The following is a 26,079-nucleotide window of genomic DNA, read 5'->3' as shown; positions in this document are numbered from 1 at the left end:
TCAAGGTTGTGACTCTACTCCTTTGTCTCTGGGTTGAAGAGATGCCACATTTTGAGGCTCAGTGGGATGAGCTGGGAGAGGGAGCAGGAGACGGTGTGCATGAGTGGCTGTGGGGGCCCCGGCCATCCTCTGTCCCCCAATCTCCCCACCTGCCCGCAGCCCCTTGCTCACCCATGGGCGTGCCAATGCCGTAGCCCTTGGAGTCGATGAGGCCCCCGATCTGGGTAAGGTTGCAGTTCCTCTGGGTGACGTACTCGATGGTCGTGGACTCCATGAGCAGGGCGTAGTCGGCTGTCAGGGTCCTCTGGATGCCCTCCTCATTGTTCTTCACCAGTGCCGATGGCTTGCTGCTCATGAAGGCCCACATCTTCTCAAAGGTGGAGATCTTGGATTTCTGGGCCATGAGGGGAAGGGTGATGCACATGGTCACTGAGGACACCAGGGTGCCAAGCACCCCACACCCCACTTAACAGGGCTCTGGTCACCAATCTCTGTCTCCAACCCTCTGAGGGAGGGAAGGCCACCCCTGGCTCAGCTGTGGAAACTGAGGCCCTGGGAGGGGAAATCCCAAAACACACAGTTGGTAAGGGATGAAGCCAGGATTCAGACACCCCTGGCTCTTTGCCATGGCATGGTGGTTTTCAGACTGATTAAAAAAAAAAAATTGCATTCTCTTTCTTTCTCTAACATTTGTTAAAGGTTTCCATGTGCTGGCCTTGTTCTAAGAACTTTATTTTCATTAACTCCCTGATTCTTCACAACAATCATAGCAGCTGGGGGATTACCCTTAGCTCCATTTTATGGAAACTGAAGCCATGGCTAAGTCACTCACCCGAGGTTTACTCAGACACTAAGTAGCAAAGTTAGGCTTCCAACCCAGGCCATCTGGTTCTAGAGCTCATGTTCCCAACCATTTAGCTGCACTGCCTCCCAGGAAACTGTGAGCATAGAAAGGGAGAGGTGGATGCCAATGAAGGCAAAGCTCGGTGGGTTCTGGGACCCCACTCCCACTTCAACCAAAGAAGGGCCCATCCCGTGTACTGTGTTCCAAGGGAAGACAAACGTTTTTCTCTATTGGACTTCATTAACAAGAGAGGTGAGAAGTGGGGGCTGTCACAGCACGTGGTCTGCAGGCCCCTTATCTCCTTACTGTGATTGTCCCCAAAGCATCCTGGGCTGGGCACTGCTGGATGAGCAGAACTGTAAGATGAGGCTTAGGGGGTGGGCTGCTGGGCATGTTCTGCCTGGCTGGGGAGACTCAGAGGTGTTGGGGCTGGGACAGGGACAAGTGAGGGTGTATGGCATTCATGAGATTTCTCTGGAAATGATAGCCAGCCAGCTACCTGCTCCCAGCAGGGAATGACCCTGTCCCCACAGATCCCAGGGGAGCAGGTGGCTCTGCAGGCCCCATTGTACCCGGCTGCTTCCAAGTCTAGCTATGCCTGTCTGTGATGTCAGCCTGTCTGACTGGCACCCGGCCCAGCTCCGGTGTGCGTGACAGCATGGATGTGTTGAACAGGATGGTGCAGGGCTGGGGGATGGGTAGGGGATGGGGAAGAAGCTGTGTCTGCCAGGAGTCCCGGTGGTGGGGGCAGTGGCCAGGAGGAAAGTGTATCTACTATTCTCCAGGGTCTTCTCAGCTCTCTAAGCTTCAACAATTCACCCTCACCCATAGAATCTTTTACTAAGCTCTCTAAGGGTTGTCCTCTCTAAAACTGGCTCCTGGAGACCCAGGCATGACTGGGGGAGCAGGGAGCCCTGAAGCAGCAGGTAAGATCCCAGTTGGAATTTTATCAGGACCCAGAATCCATCAAGGGCCAGTGATGCCTCCTCTGGGTTTGGGGCACCTTCACAGACAAGCAGCTACTGTCCCACCTGCAAATTTATCTGTCTCGAAGCTGAAGGTCTGTAAGAGCTCAGATGCTTCCAGCTCCTCCCTCTTCTCATCCTACTTTCTGCCAGGTCTGTGTCCAACTAGTCTACCACCGGTTACTCCTGCCTCTTTAGGTCTTACCGTCAAACCTCTGCTTGCCAGCTACTCCTTCTTGACAGCTACTCTTCCCAGCCCAGCTCCTCCTCTAGCCCCGGACATGCTCCCCCCACTAACTACTCTTGCTTTTTTTTTTTTTAAATTTTTTCATTTTTTCAGCATAACAGTATTCATTATTTTTGCACCACACCCAGTGCTCCATGCAATCCGTGCCCTCTACAATACCCACCACCTGGTGCCCCCAACCTCCCACCCCCCACCCCTTCAAAATTCTCAGATCGTTTTTCAGAGTCCATAGTCTCTCATGGTTCACCTCCCCTTCCAATTTCCCTCAACTCCCTTCTCCTCTCCATCTCCCCTTGTCCTCCATGCTATTTGTTATGCTCCACAAATAAGTGAAACCATATGATAATTGACTCTCTCTGCTTGACTTATTTCACTCAGCATAATCTCTTCCAGTCCCATCCATGTTGCTACAAAACTTGGGTATTCATCCTTTCTTTTTTCATTTTTTTTTTTTACAGCTTTATAAACATATATATATATATATATATTTATTTGACAGAGAGAGATCACAAGTAGATGGAGAGGAAGGCAGAGAGAGAGAGAGAGAGAGAGGGAAGCAGGCTTCTTGCTGAGCAGAGAGCCCGATGTGGGACTCGATCTCAGGACCCTGATATCATGACCTGAGCCGAAGGCAGCGGCTTAACCCACTGAGCCACCCAGGCGCCCCATAAACATATATTTTTATCCCCAGGGGTACAGGTCTGCGAATCGCCAGGTTTACACACTTCACAGCACTCACCATAGCACATACCCTCCCCAATATCCATAACCCCACCCCCCTCTCCCAACCCCCTCCCCCCATCAACCCTCAGTTTGTTTTGTGAGATTAAGAGTCACTTATGGTTTGTCTCCCTCCCAATCCCATCTTGTTTCATTTACTCTTCTCCTACCCCCTCAACCCCCCATATTGCATCTCCTCTCCCTCATATACTACTCTTGCTTTTAAAAACATTCTGGATTTCCAGCTTTTCTGACCCCTCAGACATTTTCTAGATAATTTTCTAGATAATTTTTGACATCCAGACTCTCCTTCCCTGGCTCCTTTTATCCCTCAGTGCCTTTCTCACGCTGTGACTGTTCCTGCCTAGATGCAGGAAGCTTCTATCCAATTTTCCATCCTGCTCCAATGATGCCTGTCCCTGGTACTCCTGCCCTTATGTAATCCCCTCCCCTTGAGTGTGGGCTAGTCTAGAGACTTGTTTTTAACTGCCCCCTAGGAGTGATCAGATGTCACTTCTGAGATGAGGTTACAAGAGACTGCAGCGCTTGCTTACACTCTCTCTGGCTCTTCTTACTGGCTGCTCTGATGGCGCCCGGTCACCGTGCTGTGAGTCACCCCATGGAGAGGCCCACATGGCCAGGAACAGAGGGCATGCCTCCAGCCAACAGGGAGAGAGAACTGAAGCCCGTGGTCCAACATGCAGGAGGAACTGAACGCTGTCCACAAGCACGTGAGCGAGCTCGGAAGCAGAGCCCTGAGATGACTACAGGCTTAGCTAATACCTTGACTGCAGCCTGTCCCAGACCTTGTGCATAGCACCCAGCTAAGCGGTGCCGCTTCCCGACCCAGTTGGTGATATCAGAATGCTGTTGTTTTAAGACACTAAGTTTTGGGTAATCTGTTATGCAGCAAGAGGTAGCTAGTATATTCTCTTACCCACGTACACATACAAGCTACTTCTCTGCTCCCAAATGATTGTTTTTCAGATAATTGATTCCAATGATTCCTCTAATCAGATCATCCAAGTCCAATATTCCCTGGTGCCAGGGACGCATGCTCCTCAGATACTCAGCCCTCGTGGTCACTACAACTAAGTACTATGGCCCCATGGGTGGCTCCAGCACCTGAGCCCTTTTCCATCCCAGTCTCTCCTGCCTTCCAAATTCTCCAATGGGAACTAAGGATTGATGAGACTATCAGGGCTCCCCTTAGATCTTCTAGTGCACATATCATATAACCTTCCAGCCATCCATCCACCCATCTTCTTACTCATCATGTTCATGTTCTCACCCACATACTACCTACACACTAATGCATTCAGCTAACTACTCAACTATCCACCCAGACTTTTACTTATCCATCCATCCATCCATCCATCCATCCATCCATCCATCCATCCATACATTCTTTCATACATCATGTTCATGTTCTCACCCATACACTACCTACACACTAATGCATTCAACTAAGTTCTCAATTATCCATCTAGACTTTTACTTATCCATCCATCCATCCATCCATCCATCCATCCATCCATCCATCCATCCAACCATGCATCCACCCAGACTCTCCTTCTCTGGCTCCATTTATCCTTCAGAACTTTCTCACTCTGTGACTGTTCCTGCCCAGACTCACTGTAGTAGGAACCTTCTATCCTGCTCCTGCTTCTATCCAAACATCCATCCAACCATGCATCCATGCATCCAACTGTCCATCTTCTCATTCATTATGTTCATGTTCTCATACTACTTACGCACTACTTACACATATTACTTACACACTAATTTATTCAACTGACCACTCAACTGTCCAACTAGCCTTTTACTTATCCATCCATCCATCCATCCATCCATCCATCCATCCATCCATCCAACCATGCATCCACCCAGACTCTCCTTCTCTGGCTCCATTTATCCTTCAGAACTTTCTTGCTCTGTGATTGTTCCTGCCCAGACTCACTGTGGTAGGAGCCTTCTATCCTGATACTGCTTCTATCCAAGCATCCATCCAACCATGCATCTGTGCATCCATCTGTCCATCTTCTCATTCATTATGTTCATGTTCTCATACTACTTGTGCACTACTTACACACACTACTTACACACTAATTCATTCAACTGACCACTCAACTGTCCACCTAGCCTTTTACTTATTTATCCATCCATCCATCCCATTCCTCCATCCATCCATCCATCCATATCCTTTCATACATCATGTTCATGTTCTCACCCATATACTACCTACGCACTAATTGATTCAACTAACTTCTCAATTATCCATCTAAGCTTTTACTTATCCATCCATCCATCCATCCATCCATCCATCCATCCATCCATCCAACCATCTATCCTTCCATTCCTCCATCCATCCATATACCCACCCATCTATCCTCTCATACGTCATATCCATGTTCGCACCCATATACTACCTATGCACTAATTCATTCAACTAACTACTCAACTATCCATCTAGCCCTTTACTTATTTATCCATCCATTCATCCATGTGTCCAACCACCCATCTATCTGTTCTCTTACCCTTCTATCAGTCACCTAACCATCCATCCACTTGGCCACTTCACCCATCTTACCCACTCACTCTCCCATGAAGCCAGTCATCCATCAGTAAACCTCAAACACTGGCATAAGTAACTCGAAAATGAACCACTCAGGAAGCCCTGCCCCACTACTTCTGCCTCAGAAAGGGATGCAAACTCCTCCCTGTATCCTTTCCTAACACCCCATTCCTCCTTTACACAAGCATGTTGAGCAGAAACAGGGTTCCGACATTAAAACATAGGTTCTTTCCAGTAACACCCCACCATAAATGGAGACAGAAATTTCTTTTGGGGGTTGGGGAGCTATGGAGGCTGATGGGCTTTGAGGAAGACACATAAAAGCATCCAGAGGGTGAAGCAATGCCATGAGGAAGACGGAAGAACACCAGAGAGCTCGGGCCAGTTGACAGAAGAGTGTGAAGCTGGCTGTGATGCTGATTCCAAGAGGTTCTGCTCTCCCAGCTCTAGTGCCAACAAAGTCACACCTCCACCAACTTTAGGCAGGTGGCTCTGAAATCCACATTCCTAGAATGGCCACAGACAGTGCATATTCTGTATCTTGGGGATCCCATGCTCAACCACATCCATTCATGGTCGCTGCTTCCCTTTAAGTTCCCTCCTGTTTTCCAGTGATGCTGTGATTCTAGAACACAGCCCCAAAAATCTCCCCTCTAGCAGCGCTGGTCTGAGACAGGGAGGGATATAGCCAGGGCCCTGCCTGGAGCCTCGGGTCCCTCTCCCAACTCCTAGGCCTAGTCACCAGAGTTCTGAGTTCCTGTCACTGGACTGAGCTCTAATCACCACTCCAGGGAACGGAGTCCCACAGATCTGTGGCTCCCAAGTCATCCTGCCTGTCCCAGCTCCACTGGGAACCTTAATAAGCATTGCTTCAGGGCCAGTCACCCAAATCAATTAATGGAATCGTCTGGAGCAGCCAATACAGGGTGATGTGCCAGGATGGAGAGGCTTTTTTTATCAGTAAAATTGGCAAGAAAGTAAGTTTCAGGCTCACGACTTTCAATTCCAGCCTCCTCAAAGAAGTAAATTGATTTTCCCCAACTGAAGATACTTAATCTTGCGAATTTAACATTTCTGTACAAGAAAAATGTATATAGGTATATATATAAATATATATCAATTTCAAAGGGAGCTGAATCGCAGGGAATGTGTGCAGAGAGGCAGTGGCAATGTGATTCCATGCGAGACCTTGGGTATCTTCCATGGTGGAAAGGAGACTTTTCCTCAAATTAATTGGCTTGCTTATCCCGGGGTGTGGAGGTTTTGGCCTTATCAGATCCACATACTCAAGCAGTTAACCATGTCTCGGATTATTTCCATGGGGACCGGCAGCCTCCCTGAGCCTGCTGCCTCTGCCTGCCCTTGCAGCCCACCTTGCCAGGACAGACTCACCGACTCTCCAGTCCAGCAGTAACGCCTGCTATTGGCAGGTGCCCCTTGAGGCTTGTGTGTGTGCATGGGCGGGGGCAGGTGGGGACTGCGGACTGGCCTGTGCAGGCGAGTCTGGAGGTGAGGGCTGCAGGCTGGGGCTGGAAGCAGCCAGAGAGGTCAGCTCTGCTACTCGGACCCTGGTGTCATGCCAACCTGGGTTCAAAGGTCAGCTCCTTCTGCAACCGCAGGCCAGTGACATCCCATCTCTGAGCCTCATTTTCTGCATCTGTAAAATGGGCATTAGCTGAGCACAGAGCTCTGTCCTTAAGAAGTGCAGGACAAGTGGCTGGCATTGTTATTTCTCTCAAAGGCTCTGTTTTCTCACTTGGAAACTGGGCATAATCATTTCTACAGGACAGAGTTTCTACAGAAATTAAATGATACAATGCCCTGAGTAGAATGCCTGGGTAGTGTTGACAGGGGCTGGGGAGGGCGCCATAAATATGGAAGGAGAGATCACTGAGTAGAATTCTGAGAGCCTGGGGAAGCTGTTGCCTCTTGGCTTCCACAACTGTTGCTCAGCGGGAGAGCAGCTCCGTGATGCCAGATCCTTCACATTTTCAAGAAGCTGGAAATATGAATTTTTTAAAATGCAAAAATCTCTCAATTTTAAAAAGCTGGCAACTCACATAAGAAAATGTAAGCAATGTATGGTCCCCAAAACCGTGTCTGGGGGCTGAGCAGGCCTATGTATCACCACTTTCAACAACAAACAACAAGAATGGTTAACACTTCCTACAGTGTGTACTCTGTGTCAGGTGCTCGGCTGTGACTCTGTTAAGCTGTTTATGCGAATTATCCCACTTTGCCATCTTGATAACTCTGCGAGGTGGGTACTATTGTCAGACCCATTCCATAGAAAGGCACAGAAAGGTCCGCAGTCATTCCAATGTTCAGTCGCTTCCCCTCACTCCTGGCCCAGCCCTGCACCTATCCCTGCCCCTCTGCCTGCCCTCTCGGGGTCTCTTTTATTCTGAGGATCTCGGGGCTCCTCCCGAGTTTTTAGTTCTGTGCAGAAGTAGATGGTCATCCTATGAGAGGCACCAAGGTCCCTTCCAAAGCCCCTGGTCTCCCTCTAGAGAGACTCAGAGGACGGGACATTCTCCAGGTGTCTACTGGTTGGTCCCTCTCCAAAGTGCTCTAGTTAAGTCCTCTGGAGACTACTGGGTAAAAGAGAAAATAGTTCAGACTACTTCCTAGTCTTCTGGGTCCACCAACTGGAGAGGTATGGGAATCGAGTGCTCCTGTGTGCCTGGCACTGGGCTAACCACCTTACATCCAGCAGTGGGCTGGGTCCTCTCGCTGACTGCCGTGTGGTGGGAATCCATATCCGTATCATACAGGGGAACAAACTGAGGCTCAGAGAAATAAAGGGACTTACCCTAGTCACTCAGCAGAGCCAACACCCAGGACTCAAGTCCTGGTCTGACTTTTAAGACCGGTGTGACCTGACCGTGCCAGGCTACATGGCACTGAATATTACCCAGTCCCTGCATTTCAGGGGTCCTACTTCTCCTTGAAGTCGGGGGGTTCAAGGCTGGATTGGCCAGCAGATGTGCCAGGAGAAACTGGAAGCTGAGATGGGGTGAGTCTTCCTGCTCAGGCAAGAGTCTGCCGAGCACCTAGAAGGTGGAGTGTCGGACTGGAAGGCCTCTCCAGGCATCTTCCAGGCTCCGTCGCTAGGGCCTGACAAAGTTGCACAAGGGAATGGGGGGTTTGATGATGCCGGAGCCCTGGGGAGCCTGGGATCCTTGGGCCCCAGCTCTGGTCTCTTCCCTGAGCGGGGCTCCCCTCACCCACAGTCCCTCCCACTGTATTGGGCCCCCACCCCCACTGCAACAGAGAAGGGGGCTAAATCCTGAGAAGCCATCCTCCGACCTCTCTCCCCTTCAAACGCTGCCCACTGAACACACTTTCCCAATGTTCTCCTTTACATTTTGCTACATATTTTTTACAACCAAACAAGTGCTTTCAAAGACTTCCCTTTTCATCTCCTAATTAATTTTTTATCTTCCCGAACGGAGGAGGACAGCACAGGAGACGCTGTTTGTGATGTCGCTGCTCCCCGACAACTCTTCAAATGAAATTTCCTTTGAGCACCGGTGCTCCTGACGTTGTGCATCTCCAGGCTGCAGGGTGGCGTGAGGCTCTGGTCCACCTGACCCCCATGCCCGCCCTCCTCTGAGCCTGACATCCCCCTTCCCGCCGCTGCCTCTGGATGGAGTGGGTTCTCTCCCTCGAGTTCTCCTCTCAGCCAGGGACTCTGCCTGAGGGGCTGCAGCCCAGCCAGGAACACACGCTAACCACAGGACCGAGGTACCCTGCCATGCCCTCCAGGATGCTCAGGCCTCAGCCTGCTCGCTTCCTGTCCTTAACACACCTCCTGCATCTGCTCCCCTTGGCTCCTCCCACCTCTTGGTTCATCCTTTGATTCAGAGAAGGTGGCCACTGGACGGAATCCCTCGAGTGGCTACGTCCTAGGTGGCAGGACGGCTTCGGGTTGGGGCGACAGTGCACTGGCTGCGTGGCTTGGCTCTTCCCCCACTGACTCCCAGACCGTGGTTGACTCCTTCCCAGAAGCCACAGGCACACAGGGACAGAGAGCATGGGCACCGGTGCCAGACGGCGGGGGTTCGAATTCCAGCTCTGCATTTCACTAGCTGTTGATGGCAGGAAAGTCCATGGAAATCAGGTCCCTTCGGAGCCCACCTTCCTCAGGTGTCGAGGGAGATGAGTGATAATAACGGTCTCTAGCCAACCAATGTTGTGAAGATGAGATGCGTGAATGCGGGTCAAGTGCCCCAACGTGGCTGGCCCCGAGTCAAGTGCTGACAAAGATTACTATGACCGTTGACCTGGCCAATGTCTCCCGGACATCCTGTGGCTACTTCTGAAGCTGATCCCTTTCAATCCCAGTGCCATATCCACTCACAGGCTGCGGGAGGACTAGCCCTCAGAACCCCTAGATGGGTTGGCGAAGGGTGCTGCGTGTGCACACGGAATTATCTGTCCTTGCATCCATGCTCCCAACCACTGATCTGCTGTGTGATACATGGGCAGCTCACCCACCTTCTCTGTTTCTCTAGGTTAACCTCAAGGTTCCTTCCAGCTCTAATTAGAAAATGATAATGAGAGGCTACCACCTCGCTGGGGAGAAGGGCTGGGAGTGGAGGGGAAGTATGACTGGAAAGCCCAGCATGGAGGACCGGGGTGCGTGGGGAGGGTGGGGAGTAAGGAAGCTCGTCCAGGAACTTCTGGCAGGTTCCGTGCTTGTAGCTCATGATCTGAGGTATCCCCCAAATTCAAGCCCCTCTCTGCTTATGAAGCGGTCCCATTGCTGCGGTCCCTGAAAGGGAACCTGGCCTAGAAGAACGTCACTTGAATTCAAGCGGAGACATGGTGGCCAGAACTTCCAGGAAAATTAACTGCTGATTGGGAGAGCTGGAAAGTGGGGTGGTTCTGCAGCGGGATGAAGAGTGCTGATTCTGGCCAGAAGCCCTTGTGAGCAGGGGCCCTGTTTTCCCACATCCCAGCGGGTGACGCACTCCATTGTCCCTCCTCTGCCCTCCTTGCTTGCACTGTTTGCAGGGAAGGCGCGTGAGGGCGGAGCATCCGCTGAGGTGCTGCCTGATACTGAGGACAGCAGCTCAGTGGGGAGCTGGAAGCAGGCTCCTGGAAGCCATCTGAGCATCTTAGCGTGGAGGGAGGCAAGGGCATCCAATCCGCGGCAATGAGCCTGCACTGGGCTTATTTATGCTGCTTCCCTTTGATCGGGAGCCCTGCCTTGAGATGGGCCTCATGTGTAATGCATGAGATGCTCTGGCTCAGGTCAAAGGGCTGGGCCACAGCCTGGGGACAGGCACGAGCAGTCACACTCGCACCAGCGTGCGTGCGCACCACACGAACCGAACCATCACACCTGCAAACAATGCATGCACGGGCCATCACACACCACACACACACACACACCACACACACACGCATGTGCTATACACATATACATGCATGGGCTACGACACCCACGGATGCCCATCCCCCCCATATTCACTTGTTTAGATACACCCATGGGGACATTCAGGCAGATAGACACACATACAGTCTCCATGCACACATGCATTTAACCTGTGTACACTCACAGGCATATACCCATATGCCCAGAGCACAGAGACGCCCACACACACATGCTTGCTAGCACACATGTAGATTTTTGCAAATACTCCTGTCCCAAGCACAAAGACCACACACCCTCCCCGCACAGGGCAGACTTTGCACACGGGTCCCTGTGTGTACACATACACACCTAAATGCATGTTTCTGTGGATTCTATCCTGTGACATACACACACATGTCCATACACATACTGACATACTGCTCACACTCATGAACACACACCCAGGGTCCCGGAGAGCTCCTACCGTGCCCATGACAGTGCTTCTATCCGCCCCAAATGCATCACAGTGACCTCTCAGGAAGGCCACATTGGCTACTTCTCGGTGGAAGCAGCAATGTCATAGGAGGGTGCCCCTTTCCTCTCTCTCTCCTCTTCACTAAACATCTGCTTCCACCCTCCAGGAGGGTTACAGGGGAGGGGAGAATGCTGGTGGGGCTCTGGTGCTCAGGAGGGAGAGGCTTTCCCTCCCGGTCCTCTCCTCTCCCCTCTCCTCCATCAGGCCCAGCTGGAGGCTCCGTCCTTCCCTCCGAGGCTTAGCTGGAAGGAGACCAGAGCTGGGGGTTCAGAACCAGGGCCCCAGGCTTCCAAGTGACTAATAAATAATAAAGGGATGAGGGACCCACAGCCCCAAGTCCCTGAATCCTGACCATTTTGGATAAACCATGAGAGCCGAGGTTCTCAGGGTGGGCCCCGGGACCAGCAGCAGCAGCGGCAGCAGCAGCAGCGGCAGCAGCAGCACCTGGAACTCCCTAGAAACTTGCTTTCTTGGCCCTGTCCCAGACCTACTAAACCTGAACCCTGGAAGGTGGGGGCCCAGGAATCTGGGTTTCTCAAGCTTCCCAGGTGGATTGGGATGCACACTCAAGTCTGAGAACCCATGGCCTAGAACATGGGGCTTTGGGGGAAAGCAGGCCTTGGGCCCTTTCAGCTGTGAGTGCTTGGGACAATCTGCTTCATCACTCCGAGCCTCAGTTTCCCAAATGTGTCACGTGGAAATAATCACAGTGCGTACCTCACAGGACTGGTCTGAAGATTCAGTGAGGCCAAGCTAGTATGGGCCACTGTGAGCTCTTGGTGGTGGCTCTTGTGATTTTTACTTTCATTTCCAGAAGGACATTTACCGGTTCTCAGGGTCTGTCAGTCTCCTAACCTTAGCTACCCAACTGGTTGGGAAACCTTGGGGACCTGAGTCAGGACATTATAAAGCAGGAGGAGCAAGAAAGCCATGGCCAGATCCTCGTTGAAACAGTGACCTGAGCAGTGACGGGGGCTATATCCAGACACCAGCAGTCCAAGAGCGTAACATGTGAAGAAATGCTCTTAAAATGCTTGTTTAAGTTTAACCTCCTCCCTTCCTTGAAGGATGTGCTCCCTGCTGCCCTCTCAGTGATGGAGAGGTCCCGGCCAAGGGCAGGTCAGGCTCTTGGGACAACAGATGCCATTGAGACCTTAAGCCAAGGGTAGAGAGCCCCCTGGCTCCCACACCTGTCTGTGTGTGTGGCCATGCTTCCCCTTCCCTCTTTTCCAAGCCTCATCTTTCCACCTGTCCTCCTCTGAGGATTGAAGAAAACAGCACATTCACCCTGCCTGTCCCAGGTATGAAGATTTGTGCTGGGACCAAAATCAGGTGGCCACATCCTCATCAAAGCTCTCTAAAGCCAATTGTCTCAAACAGGGAGGGATGGCCTGAGCCCTGGGGATTCCTGGCCCATTGATGCTGTGAAATGAGGGGTGGACAGCGAAGGGCATGGGAGGGTCAGCTTGGGGGCACTGCAAGGGAGGGAGAGGCTCTCACCTTGAAGAAGGTCATGGTGGCCCCATCCTTCACAGCCCCATACTCGATTTTGGTTTGCTTGGCCAGGTCATCAGCAGAGTCGATGGTGATTCCTATGCGCTCCACGGTCAGAAAGGCAGCCAGGTTGGACAGTGTAGGACGAGATGATGATGAGTGTGAAGAACCACCAGATGCCCCCGATGATGCGGGTTGATAGGGCTTTGGGCATCAGTTCCGACCCTGGGAGAATGGAAAAGGCAGGTGGTCCCTGATGTGCGGTCTAGGGCTGCAGCGCCTGGGATCTTGTTAACAATGCACCTTCTCAGGCCCCCTCCCGGGGCCCCCCTGAACTGGTCCCTTGAGGGGTGGGGCCCAGCAATCTGGGTTTGGGAAGCCCTCCAGGTGGTTCTGATGCAGGCTGAAATGGAAAAACCACTGCTCTAGGACCACACATGTGCACATGTTTCACAGGCTGGTCAGCCCCGGTCACCCGCAGTTCAGAACACAGGGGAGTCGAAACCATGGGGCTCTGGAGGGATTCCTGCTCCCAGCCCTGTGTGATCGCCCCAGATGCTCTCCCTCTCTGGGACCCCACGAAGCCCGGAGAGTCGTCCTTCCTCCATCCCAGCCTCACACAAATACCGTGAGGCTGCCAAGGCATAATTGCAGGAGAAAGTGTGTTGCAAACACAGGCGGTATACAAACACGACATTGCCTGCTGGTGCTTTACAAGAGGAGAAAAAATCAACATTTTTGGAAGCTCGTTGCCGAAACAGATCCCTCTTCCTCCCCGACCTTGGGGTGTGGAGCACAATTTAGATGAAACCTTCTAACTGAAGTAATTACTAGGCGGCTTTCAAGAGATTTAAATAGCAAGTGACTCCTGAACTTTCCAGAATATTTGGACCTGCAATCTGAAAAGTGTCTGCTTTGATATGGATGATTTTTTTTTCCCTCAAAGAAATCACTCAAAGGAGAGTTTTTCAAATACAGAACTATTTTTCTCCCTCCTAATCAAACCTCGTGGGGGAATACATCAGGGGCCGGGGCTTTGAATATAGCAGCTGGAGGAGGCGAGGAGAAGCGATTCCTGAACTGGGGGGCTGTCAGGTCTTTCCCTACTGTCACTGAAAAAGGAAAATGTACGAAGAAGCAAGGTGAGCCTTCGGGACACTCATTAATAGAGGGGACAGAAAGAAACACTTCTGTTGAAAGCTGCCTGTCGCTTCCCAGCTCTGGAGACCATGGAGGCTCCTCAGGCTCCCCTCCCTCTCCAACCACATGCAACCTCATCTATCTGCCCCACCACCCCACTGCTACCTCCCAGATTCCTCCAAGCTAGGGCTAGAGCTGTCCCCCCCTCCCCCGCAGGGGAGAATGACTTGTTGGCCTGGTGGACTGTGCCAGCCTCTGCTGGACCCCTACCCAGGCTCCTGCCCTGGCCTCTGTCATGACTGGGAGATAACTTGAGTTGGGGGCAGCTCTCTCTCTCTCTCTCTCCTCTTCCTTCTTCATTCAAGTGCCCAGCCCAGGGCTTGGGATATAGTGGTCACTCAGGATGTTGGATAATAGCATTCATTTGGCATTTGCTGATGGATGTCTACTGAGGGCCAGGGTTTGGACTGGGCCTTGAGAACACACACAGGTGAGTGAGGGACAGGGAGTTTTTGCCTCCTGGCTCCCCTTCCCTTCCTTGTCCCCTTGTCACCCACTGCCCCTTAGCGGGATCCTAAGGGAGGCAGAGACTTTGGTTCCGTCCCCATCCCCCTATCCCATTCCCCAAGTTAAGAGGCTCTGGACATGTGACTCGACAGGCAGAAACAATGAGCTTTTGGCTCCTGATCAGCAAGGCTGGGGAGGAAGGGTCCTCCCTCGGCGGAGGTCTCCTCTCCTGGTACCTGTCCTTCAGCCCATGGTGTCTCTGCACCCAGTGCAGGTGCTCTGCTCCCTGAGACATTTGAACAGCTGCGGACTGGGCCAAAGGGCAGGCCAACTGGTTAGAGGCAGGTGCAGTATACCTGCCCTCCCTCTGCAGGTTGTAAGACAGCGCTGTCCTTCTGTGCATACCATCCCTGAAGCACGCATCCCCTTGAACATGACCCTTCTCGCTCCCACTCCCCCCATGGCCAGATGGTCACTGAGTCCTATTCCTGCTACACCCTGAAGCTCTCGGAGTCCATCTCTGTCCTTTACCCCCATGGCCACCACCCCTGTTCAGGTCTCATCCTCTCATTTCTGCAACGGCCTCCCACCCAGCCTCCCTGCCTCCAGTCTCCCCCTTCCTCTGTTCAACCTGACCCCGCTGGCATCTAAGGTGATGGAGCCAACAGTGGGGTTGGCCCCAGCAAGCAGGATGTTGTCCACCCACCGCAGCTGTAGCAGGAGAGGTTAGGGATAGAGCCCTGCCCGGCACGGGTGGGATGGCTTCTCTGTTTTAGCCTCAGACCCTGAGGCCAGTCCAGCCCCAGGACCGGTGGAGGACAGGGACCTGGGACAAGGGTACACACCCAAGTCCCCAGGTGTCTCCAACCCGCTGGCAGCTCCGCAGGTCTGAGGCTGTCCTGGAGGCTGGGTAGGCTCTGCCGACTCAGGAAAGGAGGCACCCCCAACGCTCTGAAGAGGGGATCCCTGGGGAGAGAGGGCACCCACCTTGCTGCATCAAGGACCCCATCCCGAACCAGAAGCTGTTCAGCAGAGTGAAGTTGTTTTCCACCACCTCGGAGCCGGGATTGCAGGGGTGAGCATCGTACCACTCGTAAGGGCTGAACCTGCAACAGGGAGAGGGGAGCGGTGGGGTGGAGCTGCGGGGGGCCGGGAGGGAAGGGGCGCCCATGCCGGGGGGAGCTGCCTGCTTAGCCAACATTGCTGGGCCATCACTTTAGCATCAATGTACTCAGTGCTCTGCTGGGGAGGCAGGGGATGGAAAATCAGGGCCATTTTGCTTCTTGTTCTTTATTGTTAGTGCCCTTTTCTGGTTGTAAAAGTAATTCAGCAGCATCTCTTAAAATTAAAAGTGCGCATGCCCTTCAACCTAGCAGTTCTGAGACTCATTATCCAGCCTAGAAAAAAAGCCCATACAGGAGCATAAAGCGAAGCGCGCAAGGGTGTTTATCAAAGCATTGTTTGTAATAGCGAAAAACTGGAAACAGCCTAAATGTCCTTCAACAACAAAATGATTAAGTAAACTCCATCAGAAGTGGGTTCTGCAATGTCATACGGCTCAGAGAGGAGAATGAGAGATGTCCAGAGGTCCTGACAGGGAAAGATTTTCTACCCGTACTGTTTGCTTAAAAAAAAAAAAAAAGTGATAAAAGATAAGAATGATATGATCACATTTATATAAATAGATTCCTAAAGATAAAGTGCTATGTCTCTTTAGATACATGCGTATACAAATACATTGGAAGAGTCTGGAAAGAGTCCTAATTTAAAAAATATCAGCGTTTGCCTCTGGGGAAGGGAGTTAGGAGGGCGGCAGGAATTTCTGGGCATCCTGTTGCTTTAGGCGGATTAGAGGAATTTTTAAAAAATGAGAATGGGCTTTTCAATTACTTGTATACTTAAAATGAAAAAAAAAAAAGCAAAACATATGCTTCATAAAATATTCCAGCAGTATAGAAGAATACAATGAAAAAACAAAAGTACTCCAGGATCCCACCCCTGGCGAGAACAACGTGTTACATAATTGTTCTGATTTTTCTCTCTGAATATACAAATACCTGTATGACAGGGAAAGATGGTTACTTAAAGCACCCCCACTGACTTCTAAGGAAGAGAAGTCCTGATAACTAGAGGGATCTTTGTTTGCTGCCTGAATTCCAGGAGGGGACATGGAAGCTGGAGGAAGCTAGAGCGCTCTGGGGGAGACGGGGAGACCCTGGAAAGAGCCCCCCGAGAGGCCCACGTGGCCGGCATGGCTGACGTGGCTGGCATGGCTGGTGTGGGGTAGGATGCTGACATGAGAGGCCCAGAAGGAGAGGCATGTCCAGTGGAATTTTGTTTTGTTTTTTAACGTATGACACGCTTTAAGTGTGATGTTGGGACTCTTCCATCCCCCTTTAAAAAGCTTTAATAAATTATACATTGATCATCAAAGCCCACGTGAGAAGAATTTTGTTTTCACAAAGTGGGAAGATTCTACACATATGAAATTTTAAAGTGAGGCTTCCAACCAAGACGGGGATATTCAAAGGGAGTGACCATGAACTGGCTCGAGGCTCTGCAAATCCATAGGCAAGAGATAAAGGCTGAAGAGAGGAGAGGCGGAGGCTGCTACGGGAAGCTTCTGGAGAAAGCCTCAGGAGAGCGGTGCATTTTGGTGGTCTCCACATTCCCCCTGTGATGTCCTGGGAGAGGAGTGTCCGTGGGACTGCTGAGGGAGCTGGCGGGCGGCTCTGTAACAAAGTGGGCCCCGCCTGGGGGTCCGGAGGGCAGGGGTTGGGCTTATACATGCCTCCCAGGTGCACGCAGGAGGGGGAGTCCCTGTCGCAGGGTACTGGCCTGCATGCCCAGATGCAGCCAGGTGGGAGGACACCAGGACCACAGTATTTCCCTGGACCGGATGGGCCCAAGCAGCAGAGAGATGCAGCCCAGCTCTACCCTGTGTCCTGTCCGAGAAGGGCAACGGGAATGTGACAGGGGAGACCATGGGGCAGGTCCTGATGAAGTGGGCCCCTGAGCAGGCCAGGTAAGAGGTCCGATGTGCGACCAAAGGCAGAAATGTTGAGGACTCTACTGAACTCAACCTTCTCATTTCTGAATGGAAATAGTGTTTGTGATTAGAGAGACCCCTGGGGTTTCTGTGATCTGGATATGAGCCAAAAAGTGACAGACCCCAGGCTGAGCTTTTACGGGGCAAGGAGAGCCTCAGCCCTGAGCACACTGGGAGGCTGGGGGAGGGGGAGACCCAGTGAAAATGATTCCGGATGAGACCTCACCGGTCCTGAGTGTCTTACACACGCACATAGCCACGATACCTGTGATGGTGTTTAAACACAAGAAGATATCACACCATAGTGCTACCTAGGACTTGGGACTTTCCTCATACTAAGTCACCAGCCTCTTTCCAGAGCGGTTCTTCCGGATCTCCTTGCTCTCTGCAACTACTTCAGAGGTGTTTTCAACCACTCCTCTGTTTCTGGGGCTTGGCCTGCCCCTGTCCCCCACTGTCTCATACTGTGCTGGAAGAAATAGCCCTGGGGACCCCTCCATGGGCACCCATGCCGAAGGGCGGCCCTATCCTCAGAGGAGAGACTTTCTAGATTTGGGGGCACTATAACGTGGGCTCAGTGGTGATTTCAATAGGCTTTATTCCCAGGGGTGGACCTGCTTCTCATGCTCAAACCACCCAGCTCTAGAAGGAGCCTCTTGGTCATCAAGTAATATAAGGGGCCCGGCTCTTCGCTGCCCCCTGAGGTGGACAGCGCAACGGGGACCCATTTTACAGATGGGGAGGTGGTTTGGAGCAGTCAGGGGAGGGCGCCCCTGCCATCCGGGAGCTGTAAGGTCTGGATTCTAACCCCCAGGCCACAGGAGAGAACAGGAGTGGGCTGGACGCTGGACAGTAAAGAAGGTGTCCCCGAAGTTAGTGATGGTTTTGGGTTAATGGCTTGCAGCTGCAAAGGACTGTCACCGTCTTGCACAACGGTAGGAGCTAGTGGAGGCTGACCTAGCGATACTCGGTCTCCACTCCTGGGAGAAGATGATGTCCAGCCCCAGTGACAGAGGTGTAGACGGAGCACCGGCTGGCTGGGACCATCTCTTCCCCGGATGTGACTGGAATGGGGCACTCAGGGCTGGACCTGCTGGCAGTTCACCCTTGTTCCTGCCTCCGATTTTAGGCATGTAGGGTTATCTTCTTGCCCCAAGTACCAGCTCTCCTGCCCTCTGTGGTGAGAAGGCACCCTCCCTCCCTTCCTCTCTCCTTCTATGTGTCCAGGCGTAAAGCAGACCATCCCGGTGGTAGAGAAAGGCCTTAGTCAAGGCATGGACCCCTGGTGCTGGATAGACACAGGCCAGGCCAGGCGAGTCTGTAAGACAGACAGCCCTGGACCATGCCACAACCACCCTGCAGGGAGTCTGGGGCTCTGCCCATGCTTCACGGACCCCAGCTCTCGGGCAGCGGTGTCCAGCTCTCCCGCTGCCAGCACTAGCGGTCTGAAGGACACATACCACATGGAGGGGGGACAGAGGGCCACGGCCACCCTAGAGATGTGTCGTGCTTGATCTTGACAGTCTTGGAAAAAAATCGAGTTAGTGGCTACCTATAAAAACCATGAGGTGTCACATAAAAAAATCTGAGTCTGTCTATCTAAACACCACGAACGCTGCTGTGCTGGGCCTGCATTCCAGCCCAGAGCAGTCTGTTGGGGGTGACAAGCTGCTGTCCCTCTGGCCAAGTGTGTGTCCTTTGGGCCGCTGCGGCCTCTCCCCTTCCCCAACTCCCCTCCTTCAAGCTTCCTGTCCAGCCCCATGGGCACCGGTGTTTGCCACCCCCATTTAAAATGGACGGGTCTTCCTCGGGGTCTGACTCTGTAAAAAAAAGCTTTCGGACCTCGGGCACTGGCTGAGCCTCCCTGAGCCTGATTTGCTGCTTCTGCAAAGTGGGGAGAATTATCCCCCCCTCACAGGCCCTTCGTAAGGATCAGGCGGGGTAGGTGTGAATTAAGTGACTGTTACATAATGGGATAATTGTACTGTGACGTGGTTCATGGCCCTGTGGCTACGTCCCTTGTCCCTCTCCTGTCCCCTCAGGTGTCCTGCGTCATTCCAGCAGCTGCAGAGGTCTCATCTCTTCCAGAAAGTCTCCCCAGGTAGGGGGCGAAGTGTTCCCCCTACAGGGGACAAAAAGCAGGCTGAACGACCGGGGGCTGGAGGGGGACTGGGCGCACATCGGAGTCATGTTGGAGAAGCCGGGGCTGTTTTCTAGGGGTAGGGAGCCCAGAGGGGGCTGGAGTTGCTAAAACTATGGTGAGAGCTCTGGAGAGTGTCTCCTGCTTTCTAAGTCTTGTTAGGCCGTTAGAGGAAGCTGCGTAATACAGGCCTCTCCTGTAGGCTGGCCGGCTGGGCTGGGTGGACAGGCGGCACCCGCCAGCTGGCAGCCGAGGGTTTCGGATGCAGGACAATTTCATCCCTCACATCCTTTCCTTTGGTCTCTCTCTGTGTGGGAGGGGGGAGCGAAAGGGAACAGGGTGGGAGGAAGGCTTTCAAAGAAGACTTAGGAGGAGAAAAGGCCCAAACACGAAGTCCTTGGATCTCAAATTGCCTCTCCAGAGAAGTCTCTCTTCATATCTTGTTAGGGTTTAGAGAAGAAAGAACCAGGGCAGGGGCGGGAGCTTGGAAGGAGGGGGTAGAGGGTCCAGGGCCCAGGAGCCACCCACTTGGGGCCGCGGCAAAGGACAAATGTCCAGGTGGCCAGGGATGTGGATTACAGACAGAATCCTAGGTGGTGAGAGTTCAAATGCCAGTCACTTGTCGCTAAGATGGCTTCAGTGACCCTCAGATGTCTTCCCTTCCTAGGGGTGGAGGGATGAGATAATTATGTCACATAATGCCTCTAAAGCACAGAGCACAGTGCTTGGCAAACACTAGGTGCTCAGCAAACACCGAGCTAAACCTGTGCCCTAGTCAGCTCCTCCCACCATCCACCAGCAAGTATGTGCTGTGTCTCCTTTGTGTGAACGACTGAACGCGTAAGGGGGTGGCCTGCATGTGTTACGGACGGGGGTGTACGTGCCAAATTTTTGCACATGTGCCCGCGTGTGCTTATGTGACACGATTCCTCCTGCTGTGTGGACCAGGAGAACACAGTCTGCCTTGCACATTTCAGTCCACTTGTTGGACCATCCAACACACCTAAGTCTGCTGTCCTGGGTGCCTGGCCAGGCGGTGCAGCTCTGGGCAATGGCTTAGCCTCTCCAAGGTTGCTCACAGGGCTGGGATAGCACTGCTGCCTCCCGGTCATGGACACAGACCAGGGGAAGGCCTGAGGAATACAAGCTTGGCATGGGGGGGGCGGTGATCTGTGGAATATTCCTCGAAGGATACAAAGGGATCTGAGCCTCAGTGAGGGAGAGAGGAGCAGGCACAGCAGTGGCCTGAACCTTAGCCAGTGGCTAAGGACTGCTGAGGTGGGGACCAGTCTGGCTCCCTGAAACCCTGACCTTGGGCCAGAGCTCTGGCCAAAGCATGGCCCTTACCTGGCAATGACAAAGAGGACACAGCTGACCCCTAGATAGGCGAGGAGCACGTACATCCAGATGTCTGGGGACAGGGGGTTGAGGAAGGAGAAGACACTGGGGTTGGTGCCATTGGGCTTTCGATACAAGATGCTCACACCGAGGGTCATGAAGGGCTTGGAGAAGTCGATGGCTTTCTCCCGGACATGGGTGATGGTCAGGGGGGCCACAGCCAGATCTGCCTTCTGCAATGAGAGAGAGAGACACACACACAGACAGATGTGAGTAAAGCTTCAGACTAGCAGGGGACAGGCACCTCTTCTCGGAGGAGGGGGGAAGGAAGGGAGTGAAGTGGAGTCATTTCCAAAGCCTTAGAGTCACCTGACTACAATGTTTATAAGTCCTTCTCCTGGGCCGGACCACCCACAGCGAGCTGCGGAGACAGTGATGAATTAGATGGAACCCCTGTCCTCCACGAGCCTCATGGCCTTCAGGAAGAGGACAGTGGCATCAACATGCAGAGAGGAATTCTAGGAAAGCTATACCCTCAAAATGGTGTGGTTCATCCTCAAAATGGTGCTCCGTCAAACAGATACAGTTCAGCAATCTACAAACATTTAAAAATAGCTCATGTTCTTTATTGGTGACTTTCAAACATCATGAAGAGGACACAGAATCCGGAACAGACCTTGCTTGAATCTGCTTTCCTCTCCTAGCCACTTCTTGACTGCTTCTCCCTATTTTGGATATTCTATACTTCCTAAAAACCTTAAAATCCAGTTGGACAAAAATAATACCCTCTTTGGAGGCAGAAGTGAGTCCAGAGCCCTCTTTAATTGGTGAGGGGAGGGAAGAGGGCAAAGAAGAGGAAGAAAGGAAGGGGGTGGGGAAGGCTAGGAATGTTCCTGTGCTGGTCAATTTTAGCTCATCTCAATTTTAATGAGGGTCTAATTAAAGGTCTATTATCTCCTTGGTCTGAGCTTTTCCTGATGAACAGTCTATAATCCCTCATTCCCACCATTTCAGCCTCCTCCCCACTGTTCTCCCGCTCCATGAGGCCCCATTTAATGGCTTCCTTTTCCCCACATTCCCTTTTTCACCTCCATGCTTTGCACACCCATGCCCTATTGAGAATGCCCTCTCCCTGTTGGCTCTTATCAGCTTTCCGTATTTCTTTGCACATGCTACTTCCTCCAAGAAGCCCTCCCTGATAACCTCCAGTGCTAAACCCCCATGAAGCTTGCTCTGCCCCACAGTAAGGTCCTAACTGGCTCAGTTGGAATTCAGGATGTGTGGCCATGTGACTTTCTGTCTTACCTGCCTATTTGCCTGTGTCTTCCTAAGGGCAGTCAGGGCATAGCTGATGCACTGCTTTGTCCATTCCCAACCCCCATCTCAGCTCTGTAATATTTGTTAATAGAGTTTCCTCTGAGATGGCTTCTGTGGATATTCACATATCAAAATGTGAACTGAGTTATCACTTCCCGGTGTCGGGGATGGGCTGGACAGAAAGAGAGGCCAGGTCCTGAAGACCAGCACTAAAGACCCTGTTGCAAAGGTGGGATGGCTGCTCTGAGACCCCTTTCCAAGGCAACAGTCTCTAGGCAGCTACCCAATGTCTTGGTCCAGATTCATTCATTCATTCATTCATTCATTCATTCATTTTATGAGCTTTGCTGAGTACTAGGGATACAGAGCTGAGCCATGAAGACATGGTTTCTGCCCCAGGGCTTGCAATCTAGTTGGGGAAACGGACACTAATCAAACCATTTACTAAATGGTAGCTGTTAATGCCAACTCTGACTTCACCAATCCTAGATTAGGAAACAGCAACCAACTGAAATCAGACTTTAAGGAAGGGAAGCCTGATCTGGGTAGACTCCGCAAGTGCCCCAGGCTGGGGGTGGGGGATGCTGGCAAACACACAACTTTGACATTGCCAAGCCAATGTTTTTCCTTTTAATAGAAGCCCCCACAGTTGATTATTGACATTCAGAGCCTAAGCGTTCAGTGAACCTTAGGACCTGGGATGGATGGGGAGGGGGAGCCTATTAAAAAGCATGCATCACACTGGGACCTTCCGTTTGTCAATTTCTGAATGTGGGCATTGGAAATTGCCTATCTTTGAAGGCAGAGGAAGGAGAATGCCCAGCTGCTGCCACCCTGGCCCCCTGGGGTCCTCAGGGTGTGTACAAAGGAAAGCAACAAAAAGAAGGGAACTATCAGGAAAGACGCAGAGAGAGTAACGTGTACCTGCTTGATACCAACTGTGCTCCAGTCTGGGACACAGGGCTGAGCAGGAGACCCAGCTCCTGCTCTTACAGACTTTCCAGTCAAGTGAGCCCCCACTGGGGGGTGCCCATAGGACTCAGTGGGGTGGGGACCTGGCTGGGATATCCTGGAAGGTTCTTTTGATTCCTGAGTTCTAGGATCCTCTATAATGTTGGCATTAGAGGGGTGTAGTGGGCTTTTGTTCTAGAACATGGCCTCCCCTGGTCCTGTCCCTTCAAAGCACATTGCTTTGGGAGAACCTCAAAGTCAATATGCCAATCTTCCTCTGGCTTTGACAGCAGGTTGGATGAAAGGACTAGCGACGGGAGGATCTTGGTGTCTGCAGCCACGTTTGTTTCATGAGAAGCGGTCCAGGACTGGCGAGGAAGCCAACTAACTGCAGGGCTGTGGGACCTCCTTCTTCACCAGCACTGTCCTGGAACCTTCTGAATCTTCCCACCCTCATCCTTCTCTCCGGTTCTCACAGGTCAGGAGGTCTCACAGGTCGGGAGGTGGGCGTCCATGGCATTCTGTACCTACAGCAGCGAGTCAGCTGGTCAACCTGCCCTTCTTCATGGGGAGCTTTGGTGCATCTTCTCCCTTAGGGTTCAGGAAGGCTGGCGTTCTCCACTTTGATTTGGGTTTAGGCAGGAAACACTGCATTTCACCGTTGGTTACGATTTCTCTGAAAAAGGCATTATTTTTTCCAGCTTTCCTTGAAAGAGCAGAATAGATGTCAAGTCTCTGCTGTGTCAGTTCATTACTCAGAATGAAAGGCCCAACCTTGGCAGGGTCTTCCCACTTGAGCAACTTTTCTCTGAGGACGACTCATGAAATCAGAGGCTATCAGACCTGGGCGAGAGGTCTTTAAGAACATCTCTTCCAACCCTCTATTTCTTATGGCAGGAAACTGAGGCTCAGAGAAGAGCCAAGGCCTTTGCTCTCATATTCACAGTAATCATGTCCTTGAACAAACTAAACTTCTCACCTGTCCAACACATTCATGGGTCTTACAGATGATCTGTTGGCCCTGTCAGCCTGAGGACCTTTCCATACCTTTTCTAAACCTCTCAACTGGGCAGGGCAATCCTTCCAGGACCTTACTTTATCCCCATAAGCAGATTTCCACTTCCCAAGAATCTGTCTGGACCCACCTGGCACCAGCCTCTCTTACTAAACTCCATACTTGCCTGGGGCCCCTTGAAGCCACCATGTCTCCAGGAACCAGAATGAAGGCGAGAAGGACTTAACCAGCTGCAACTCTGTATTTCAGCCCAGAGGTCCAGCCACCTTGACTTCTGGCTGGACACTAGCCTTGTCCCAGAAAGTGAAACCAGGAAAACCTCCTCTCAGATTCTAAGAGTGGACTTGTGACCATGGTCCCACTTCTGGCCACTTACCACCTATCAGCCTTCTCTTAAGCCTTCTCTCTCTCTCTCTCTCTCTCTCTCTCTCTTTTAAAAGATTTTATTTATTTATCTGACAGAGAAATCACAAGTAGGCAGAGGCAGGCAGAGAGAGAGAGGAGGAAGCAGACTCCCTGCTGAGCAGAGAGCCCGATGCGGGGCTCGATCCCAGGACCCTGGGATCATAACCTGAGCTGAAGGCAGAGGCTTTAACCCACTGAGCCACCAAGGCACCCTCTTAACCCTGCTCTTAAGCCAGAGGTCCTCCCTGAGAAAAAGTCTAAGCCCTGAACCCCAGCTTGCTACCTGAGTCTGGTGTCCCTGTTGGCCCCTGCCTACTTGCATTCTAGGCATAGTCTTTACCAGATTCCCCATCTCTGTGCTCTGCCTCTTGGCTGGGATTCCCCAGGGTGTCCCGTTGCTCAGACCGGGACCTGCTGCAGTTACAATAGTAAGAAGCATGGTCATTGCTGGATGAGTCCCATATGCCAAGCATGGTTAAGCATGCTAATGTACACCGTCACAGACGATCCTTCCAGCAGCCCTGTGTGGCATTAAGTGTTACCATCACATTCTAGATGAGGGTACCATGACTCAATCAGGCCAGGATGTTTGTTCAAGCTCTACTCCTTTGGGTGACAAGTGTGGGTGGCATAGGAGTGAGCATAGCTGCCTTCCATGTTGGTGAATGGCTGAGCCAATACTCGGACCCACTTCACCATGACCTCAAACCTGCCATGCAAGCCACACGTATGGGGTTGAATTGTGTGCCCCCTCCAAACAAGTTCAAGTCCTAACTCCCTAGGAGCTGTGAACGTGACCTTACTTAGAAATAGGCTCGGGGCGCCTGGGTGGCTCAGTGGGTTAAGCCTCTGCCTTCGGCTCAGGTCATGATCCCAGGGTCCTGGGATCGAGCCCCGAGTCGGGCTCTTTGCTCAGCGGGGAGCCTGCTTCCTCCTCTCTTTGCCTGCCTCTTTGCCTACTTGTGATCTCTGTCTGTCAAATAAATAAAATAAAATCTTTAAAAAAGAAAGAAAGAAATAGGCTCTTTTTCTCCCCCCACTAAAACAGTCTTTGATCCTTGCCACTGAGATTAAACAGCGTCAGATAGATTGCTGGGAGAATATCCTGGGCTGTGCAGAGGGAGGACACAGCCTATCTTCAGTGGGCGTGTTCACCTCCCCAAAGATCAGGCTCTCTCTGGCTCCTGCTGAGTGCCCCGAAATTCATCAGTGAGCTCACGGCCGCTCCTGGGCGTGCAGCACTGCGGGTTCTGACCGTGCGATGGCTCCCGGCGGGAGCCCGTGTGCATCTGGTCTCCGTGTCACAGTTGTTCCCTCACGTGTCCCCAGCAACACTCCCCAGGTGGTTTCAAATTCCCGTAATACCATTGCACACCTATCCCAGCAGCCAAAATTTTAGAAAAGGTACGGATAATACCAAGTGCTGATAAGGGTGTGGAGCGACGGGGTCTCTCCTGGGTTGTGGGCGGGAATGT

General features: G+C 52.1%; 1 protein-coding gene across 1 annotated transcript in view; it reads right to left on the bottom strand.

The window, feature by feature from the left end:
* Window positions 1-26,079, bottom strand: part of GRIK3 (glutamate ionotropic receptor kainate type subunit 3) — a 224,100-nt gene that overhangs the window by 6,997 nt on the left and 191,024 nt on the right. The window contains 5 exon segments of the mRNA XM_047728335.1: window positions 172-394; window positions 12,749-12,877; window positions 12,879-12,967; window positions 15,377-15,495; window positions 20,926-21,149. Of these exon segments, the coding sequence (XP_047584291.1) occupies window positions 172-394; window positions 12,749-12,877; window positions 12,879-12,967; window positions 15,377-15,495; window positions 20,926-21,149 (784 nt within the window).

This window comes from Lutra lutra, chromosome 4, assembly GCF_902655055.1.
Source record: "Lutra lutra chromosome 4, mLutLut1.2, whole genome shotgun sequence".
Taxonomy (NCBI): Eukaryota; Metazoa; Chordata; class Mammalia; order Carnivora; family Mustelidae; genus Lutra; species Lutra lutra.
The sequence above is the reverse complement of the archived record's forward strand: the minus strand, read 5'-3'. Positions and strand labels throughout refer to the sequence as shown.